Source organism: Haliaeetus leucocephalus, unplaced genomic scaffold (genome assembly GCF_000737465.1).
Source record: "Haliaeetus leucocephalus isolate CR32 unplaced genomic scaffold, Haliaeetus_leucocephalus-4.0 Scaffold61, whole genome shotgun sequence".
Taxonomy (NCBI): domain Eukaryota; kingdom Metazoa; phylum Chordata; class Aves; order Accipitriformes; family Accipitridae; genus Haliaeetus; species Haliaeetus leucocephalus.
This window is the reverse complement of record NW_010972497.1, coordinates 709,269-717,553: the sequence shown is the minus strand read 5'-3', so window position 1 is coordinate 717,553 and position 8,285 is coordinate 709,269. Positions and strand designations below refer to the sequence as shown.

The 8,285-nt window shown below is 56.1% G+C and overlaps 1 protein-coding gene across 1 annotated transcript; it reads left to right on the top strand.

Moving 5' to 3' along the window:
- The first annotated feature begins 1,722 nt into the window (after positions 1 to 1,722).
- On the top strand, positions 1,723 to 5,081 carry LOC104838569 (T-cell activation Rho GTPase-activating protein-like). Its single transcript, XM_010578362.1, has 6 exons — positions 1,723 to 1,872; positions 2,135 to 2,296; positions 2,471 to 2,580; positions 2,877 to 3,134; positions 3,272 to 3,434; positions 4,845 to 5,081. The coding sequence occupies exons 1-6, from the start codon at positions 1,723 to 1,725 to the stop codon at positions 5,079 to 5,081; spliced, it is 1,080 nt and encodes a 359-aa protein (XP_010576664.1).
- The last annotated feature ends 3,204 nt before the right edge of the window (positions 5,082 to 8,285 follow it).

Sequence of the window (8,285 nt, the reverse complement as noted above, 5' to 3'; positions counted from 1 at the left end):
GACCCCGCGCAGCAGCGCGCGCCCGTCCCCGCGTCGCCAGAGCCGCTGCTCCGCCAGCGCGTGCGGGTGACCCAGGGCCGTGGGACGAGGAAGAGGGACCTCCTCCTCTTCAGTGACGCCTTGGTCATCGCCAAGCCCAAGTAAGAGCGGCAGGGCCCGGCCGCCCTTTTCTCCCCGGCCCCGGCCCCGGCCCCGGCCCCGGGGCAGGGATGCCCAAGGAGCAGCCCCAGGCCCCCGGCACCCTGGTGCTGGAGGCGCCCACGGCCGTGCCCATGTCAGGGGCACGCCGGAGGGGAGCCACCGGGCTCGGCCACCTCCAGCTCGCTCCCTGCCGCTCTGCTCTGCAGACGTGGCAGCGCCCCGCGCCCGCAGCTCTGCCTGGCCCTGGGCCGGCTGCAGGTGCTGACCAGCAGGAAGGGGGCGGCCGGCAACGCCGCTGGCGAGGAGGAAGGCGAGCCCGCCAAGTCCCTCGTCCTCGTCTGGCCCTGCGGCTCTTGCGTCGTCACTTTCCGGTGAGTCTCGGTGCCGGGTCCCCGGCAGGGCTGGGCAGCGCCTCTGTCCTGCCCCACGGGGCTCCGTCCCGCCTCCGTGGCCGTCCCCACAGGGCAGGGCCGTGCCGGCGCCCGCCTCTGCCCGCAGGCTGGGGAGCAGCGGGCGCTCAGGCTCTTTCTCCTCTCTTTCTGCAGCTCCTGGGCGCTGAAGGAGCTCTGGGTCAGCGCGCTCCTTGGGTAAGCCCTGCCTGGCGGCGCAGCCCGGGGGGCCCGTGCTCGCGTCGCGGGGGGATGCTCCAGGTGTAGCCGTACGAGGCGGACACACCGCTCCCCTGCCCGGGGGCTGGGGGCCGCTCTGGGGCGGGCAGAGCTGGCGGAGCTGCTTCGCCCAGCCGCGTCCAGCCAGCACCTGCCCAGCCCCGTCCTCACCGCTGCCGCTGCTCTCCGCCCCGCTGCCGGGCGCTGCCCGGCTATGCCGGGGCACCTCGGGAGCACTCCCCGGGCTGGCGGGAGAGAGAAAAGGCGGCTTGGGTCTCACGCGGCTCTTTCTCTGCCCCTTCCCCGTGCGCAGGCCGCCAGAAGGAGTGGAGGGAGCCCGGGTGACCCAGCTGCCCTCCATCAAGCTCCTGCTGGAGGAGCTGAGCGGCCGCAATGCTGTGAGTGTCCCCCCTGGCTCCGCTCTGCCCCCGGATGCTCCCCGGCCCAGCATCAGGTGCCCCGCTTCTCACCTTCTGCTCTTCTCCCCTTGCCCAGGCGACGACGCTACACGCCAGCAGCCTGGAGAGGCTGGTCGAGCGCCAGGCAGAGGTGAGGCTCGCTCGGGGGGCAATCGCAGCCCTCCCCACCTCTCACACACGGCCAGGGGCCGATGCAGCTCGCCGGGGGCCCTTTCTGCAGCGGGGCTGCTCGGCGAGCGCAGCGCGTGTCTTGCAGGCTGGTGTGGAGCAGCGGCCGCCACCCGTCCCCTCCGGAAGAGAGCGTGGACGTGGCCACGTGGCTGGTGAGTTCGGAGAAGACGGGGGCAGGACGGCCCTCCTCTCCTCCTCCTGCAGGCGGACACTCGTGCTGCACTGGGGCTGCTGCTGCCCTTCCCGCGGGGCGCGTCTGTCCCCACCGCTCTGCGGCAGGGGAGAGCTGAGCCCCCGGGGCCCCTCGTTCCCAAAGGACACCTCTCCACGCAGGGTTTTTTGCTCGGTTTTCCTTGGCAGCAGGCGGGACCCGCGGGAGGAGGATGGGCCTGCCCTGGCCCTTTGCGCGGCGAGGGACCTCGGCCGCTGCAGAGGTGCCCGGGCCGTCGGCCTCTGGAGGCGGGGGGGCTCTCTTTGGCCGGCCCCTGGCAGCTCTCTGCAGCCAGGACGGCACGCTGCCCCAGCCCATCCAGGTAAGCAAGCCTGGGCAGGGGGTCCCCACCCCGCTGGCTCCTCCGGAGAGGTGGTGCCCCCAGCAGAGGGACCCCGGGTGGGGCTCGGGGACAAAGCCATCTCCTCCCCACGTCGCCCACCTCCAGCCACCCCTCCGCCCCGCCCCGCCCCGCCCCAGTGAGAGCTGTGGAGCCGTCCACACTTGCTCCTGCCCCTGAGGAAGGTTCGCCTGCCCCAGGGCCTGTCTCCAGCCAAGCAGCTCTCCCCCTCTGTCCCCTGCAGGACCTGCTGGCTCTGCTGCACGAGCACGGGCCATCCACGGAGGGGATCTTCCGGCTGGCGGCCAGCGAGCGGGCCTCCCGGGAGCTCAGGGAGGCCCTCGACAGCGGAGCGGAGGTCCGCCTCGAAAGCCAGCCTGCGCACCTGCTGGCCGTCGTCCTGAAGGTGAACCCTGCTGACCTGGAGCCCGGCAGCTCCCGGCTCTGTCGGTGCCGATGGGCACCTGCGAGAGCAGGAGCCAAAACCCGGCCGCCTGCTCGTCGGCCGGAGTGCCGGGGATGCCGCCTGTGCTCCCGGCGGCGGTGGTCCAAGACTCACCCGGAGCCCTTGGCGTTGCAGGACTTCCTCCGCAAGATCCCCTCCAAGCTCCTCGAGGCAGAGCTCTACGAGGAGTGGATGAGCGCCCTGCAGAAGTCCAGCAGGCAGGAGAAGCTGGCAGGACTGAAGGAGTACGTGTGGCGAGCAGCCTGCCTGCTCCACGGGGAATGGCAGAGGGCGGGACTTGTCTGCAAACGAAGGCGCCCTTGACAAAGCCGTCTTTTCTGCTGCCAGCCACCTCTTGGGGGACTCTTGCCAGAAGGGCAGGGAGGGAGGTGGCCGTATCTCGGCGAAGGCAGTCCCTCTGCTGGAGACCAGGCGTGCCCAGGGAGCCTTCCCTCGGGTGGCCTTGGGTGAGATCAGCCTGGGAGGCCTGCATTGACAATGTTGAGTTGATTAACATTGCGCTCCTGTTCCCTTCCCTCAGGGTGGCCGGCAAGTTGCCCGAGGCCAACCTCCTCCTGCTCAAGCAGTTGCTGGCCCTGCTGCAAAACATCAGCAGGAACGTGGCCACCAGCAGGATGACTGCGGGCAACCTGGCCATCTGCGTGGGGCCAAACCTCCTCAGCCCACCCGAGGAGCACACGCTCCCCCTGGATGCCCTGGTGCAGGTGACGGGCAAGGTACGCTGTGTTTACCAGCCGGCTACGGCCTTCCGGACCCACCCCAGCTTTGCTGTTCAGAGGTACCAGGCTGCCTCCTCTCTTCAGCAAATGCTCGTGGGGGAGCTGCTGGGAAGAGCAGCCCCACAGCTGCAGCTTTCTGCACAGAAGCGAGGGTCAGGAGTGGGAAAAGCTGTTTGACCCGTCTTCGGCCACCCAGGTGGAAAGCAATGGTTTGCTGTGTGCAGGTGACGCGGCTGGTGGAGTTCCTCATTGAGCACCACGGGGAACTCTTTGAGGAGGAGGAGGAGGAGGCGGCTGGGCTTGCCGGTGCTTCGGCCGAGGAGTCGCCAGCACCGGGGGCAGAAGCAGGAACAGCAGAGGTATGTCAGGTCCAGAAACAGCATGACAACAAAAGCCTCCCCCTCAGGAGGTGGGACTGCTGCCACCGGGACAAGCAAGGTCATCCACCAGCCTGCAGCTCTGCAAAAGCGCAGAGCGAGGCTGACGCAGGTTGGCCATCCCACTTTGTGCGATGACCCCACCAGAAGTGGCTCAGCTGAGCTGAGCAAACCCATCCCTGGGATCTGCCTTTCAGAGCTAAGGTAGCAATCGGGCAGGTAGGTCCTTGCCACCTGTTAGCTTCCATGTTTCCATTGCAGGTGCCTCCAGTCGCTCCAGAAAGCGAACCCCCGAAGAGCTCATCTGGGGAGAGAAGGTAAAATGAGCTAGCTTTGGTTAAGAGGAGAATTGATTCACGTTTATCATGGCTTTACCTGTCTAACAATACTATTGAATGGAAAGATTGCCAGGCTCTTCGCAGCAAAAGGAAGAACACTCCAACAGAAAGAGAAAACTAAGCTGCGAAGAGGAGAGTGATGGCCAGCCAGCAAACAAAAGGCAGAAGCTGGAAACTGAGATCTCGGGAATGGGCGACTGCAAAAACCTGGGCAGGGCAAGAAGAGCAAGGAGCCCAGGTGCGTAACAGACCGACCCTGCTGTCCATCTTTCGACTTTTAACGGTGCTCTGAGTATTGGAAATATTGCCGAGGTGCACAGAGATGGCCCCGGAGAGGAAGCATGCACCTGCCCTTGGGAGAACATGTATGTTGGGAGAAACATACCACTCCAGCATTGGCAGTTTTCGTTTTGCACAGGTTGAAGCTCTGTTTCTGCAAGGCTGAGCAGACACCCCGGCAAGGTCACAAGACTCACAATTCTGAGTTCTTTGACCTGCTACCTACAGAAAGAGGCAATGTGCCACCTTTCTGTTCACATCAGCTGGCAACCCTAGCGCTGACTGGTATCGTCTGAATCCCAAAGACACAGCCAGCAGTTGTTCCAAGTAGCTATAGACACTGAGATATTGGCACTTCTTAAAAAGCTCCCATTTTGCCTGAGATAACTGAGGCAAGGAAAAAAAAACCCACCCCACAATAAAAAAAAAAGCATTCTTTGACTGCAAACCTGCCATTTTAGCATGGGACACTGAGGGATGGTGCTGCCCGGGTTTTGGAAAGGACCACGTCATAGCTCCTCGGGGGCTCGCTGCTTGAGCCCTACTGCCTGTCAAAGGGGCACTGCACATCTCCGTCAACTTGCCGTGCCCTGAGGGTATCACACGTGTTGAGAAGGGGCCAAAGCAACACCACGGTCGCTGCCAGTAACAGTTCTCCCTCCCGTGCCAGGAATGACCCCTTTTTTACAGCATGCTTCCCAAAGGACGGGGGACAAAGTCCTGCCTGTTCCTGCCTTCAGGGTTTCAGCAGCGCTTTCTGACTCTGTCCTTGCAGGTGCCCATCTACGTTTCCTGCTTGGATTCCCCAGATGAGCTCTGTTACCTGGCCTTCGAGGGGCACGATGCAGCCCCAGCACCACCTCGGCGGAGGCGAGGAGAGAGTCACCGTGCCCTTCTGCTCTGGCCGGCAGATTTCACTCGCACACCACCAAGCCGGAGCGGCCCCGCACTGCCCGCAGACCCATCCCACCCCTCGCAGGAGGCCTTGCTGGCTCGCTCCTCAGCTCCGTGAGCAAATGCCCACCAGCTGGCACATCTCCCCAGGTGGGGAGCTGGCATGTGAACTTCAGGTTATACGGAGCATCTTACACAGGGCGGTGCATATCATCTGAGAGGGACCCGAGGGACATGCTGGACAGCATGTTCCATACTAGAAAACCCTCCAGGTTAAGTCAAAACATGTTAGGCTATAGCATGGCTAAAAACATACCTATCAAGGATTGCTACAGTGTTGGTATATGAAGCCTGTGAGAACTGCAGGGCTATGCAGCCCTGAACTGCATCAAAACCTGATGTGCTCAAGCAATTTCAAAGTAGCAGTCCAGGGGATAAAGCACCGTTCCCATGTGCAGAGCTGAATTTCACGGAAAAACACAAAAAAGAGTTGATCCTAATTTGCCTTCGGATACACTGGAACTGTGTAGCCAGCTGACACCCATTGATGGTCAAAACTGGCATTTTCCCTCGTCCTTCACATCTCTTCATAAGTCCATAAACAGGGATTCCAATAATCCTGTATTACTATGTCTTATAGAAATAAATTTTTGGATATACTTTATACTTTTTTGGATACACCTTATAGTATAACCTGCAAATGTAGTGTCTTATCTTCCTTACCTCCCCTTAAGCCAATATATACACAATGATAGGAGTTCTGGTTCAGTGATTTTGCGATTTAGAAAGCAGTCATTTCACATTCTTTGAGCACATGCTTCTAGTAATTTCATTTTATTTCACAAGACTAGTCTTAGAGTGACTTTTCAGCTATATTAGTAAAAAAGCAGCAAGAATGACAGGAGTCATATCTCCCTACATTGTCATCTGCATCCTGCAGTGTGCAAAATGGAAAAGAAAGTATACTGAGAGTCTATGGATTAGGAAAGAAATGACAGAAAGATAATTATGAATGCAAAAGAAGAATGGTAGCTTGTCACATATCTTACTTGACATTTCTGAGTGGGTGTCAAGAAGGTGGATAATGCCAGCAGAGCTGCATTGCCTTTTTGGTACAGGAACAAACCACTGCACCTTTAAAAAAATTCAAATAAACTCCAGAAAAGTATTGACCCACTATCAGAATACAGCTACATCTCTTATACAGCTGTTAAGGTCAGGAAGTAAAGAGAAAATAATTTCTAAGAGAAAAGGCAGACAGGCAGCAGAAAGGAGCATTGAATTACTCCACTGCATTTTTATTTACAGCTACTCATTCTTGGCAGAGAGATGCTGAACCAACTTGCTCGATACACGAAGGGAGCACCCATTGCTGCTCTTTGGTCAGTGCAAGTACTTGTATGCAGCACACAGCAGAATACCCTTTTTTATAATTCTTGTTCAGACATGACTAGCTTGCAGATTCCATTAGGTTAACAGCTCCAGATCAGCTACATGGAACATTCCTTTCTTACTTCTTCTCCAGCAGATCAGCTCTCTCTGGACTGATGCAAACACACCCCTTTCTGTCAGTCATAGCTGGAGTTTTGAAAGCAGCTTTTCCAAAGGTTCCAAATACTTAAACAGCCTCTATCATTTTGATACTTGAGCCCTGGACGATGCCTAATGGGGTCAAGCTCCTTTCAGAAGGAAAAATACAAGTGCCAGGCACAACAGGGGAAAGAAATTGCACAGCTGATCTGCAGATCTTGCAATGACTGTGCAGGTGTCAGCAGAGCACGGAAATTCAGGTGCAACTCTCCTAGCTGGCACCTGACGTGTTTCAGATGCAATGCCATCTTTTTTTCACAGGCAAAGGCTCACTTGACACCCTCAGCAATCACTGCGCAAAGTAGTTAAACTCCCAACTGCTAGCAGCTCTGCACCATGGCAAAACTGAGGCATTTTAGAGAAAAAAAAAAGCCTAAATCCTCTTTGGAAAATAAAAAATCCCTATGCACTCAAAAGGGAGAAACATCAGATCTCGAGACCTGACTCTGGTCTTCTTACCATCTCCCTGCCATTCACTTACCTGCCTCCGTAGCTGAGAACTGCAGATCGGCATTTCGTCTGGAGTTCCTAACCACAATGTGTGCTCCAGATGCTGCTGCTCTGCAGGGCCAGTGTGGGCAGGCAGAAGGTGTACCTGCCGTCTCTGGAGCTTACTCCACACAAGGGTGGAAGGAAAACCAAGGATACCAAGCGCACTCCCACCACACAACCATGTGGATGTGGGAGTCGATGGTGCTATTGTACACGCAGCTGCCTGCTTGCTAGTGCTTTATACAGACTTAGAGTCTCTGCTAACACATTGCAATACAAAGTTGTGCCCCATTCTCTTTTCCGTCGCATGAATGTCCCAATGTATATTGCAACCAAAACACCCAATAAATAAAGGATTATTTAAATGCCATTAGGAAATGATAGCCAGCATCCCAGCCATGTGCAAACAAAGCTGTCTCAAATCTAAGTACTGACACAGCGATTTGTTTGCAATAGGACTGCATGACCGATATGTGCCTGTTCCCCTTGCCTTTGCTGGAATACATTGTATGGACTGTCTGCAGTTCTTAGCATTTCTTCACATGCCCTTCTTTCTGAAATTTCTTACTATTTCTTTATGGAAATAAAGCGTCAAATGTATATCTCAGTATAGTCTCAGTATTTGCATGAGTCCTTCCCTTCCTTTCCCTTCCTTTTTTCTTCCTCTCTTCTTCTCTGTGTTTCACCCCTCTCTCTCTGATATTTAACTGTCCAAGAAGACAAAAAGTTCATGCGAGGGTTGCACTTGTATAAGCCTTTTCTGTCTCCCAGGAGCTTTGTTTTTTCTCATAGGAAACCTGAGGAGACACCTGCATCCAAGAAAAGGTCTTGACAAGAAAAGAACTGTGTATGTTACTACTTCTTCTGATCTGGGAAAAAAAGCACCACTTTTTTGCCCATCACAGAGGCTACTGGTCAATATTTCTATTATCTTCCTATGCTTCCTTTCCATCCTTCACATTCAGTGCCAAAGCCCCAAACCTCTTGGCCACGTTGCCATACCACAGACTTTGTTAGGAAAAGAATAATTTAGAGATCGTCAGGAAGGTTCTATTTATGGAAAGGAGATTTTTTTTTTTTTTGTCGCCTAGAAAAGATAGAAAGAACTGGTAAGTTACAAGGGGACAGCCATTTCAAATCTACCTCATCTAAATAGTAGCTGATGAATTAAAAATTATTCTCTATCAGCTGACAATGATGGGGAAGACTCCTCTTCCTCAGGAAAAAAAAAAGTACAGGA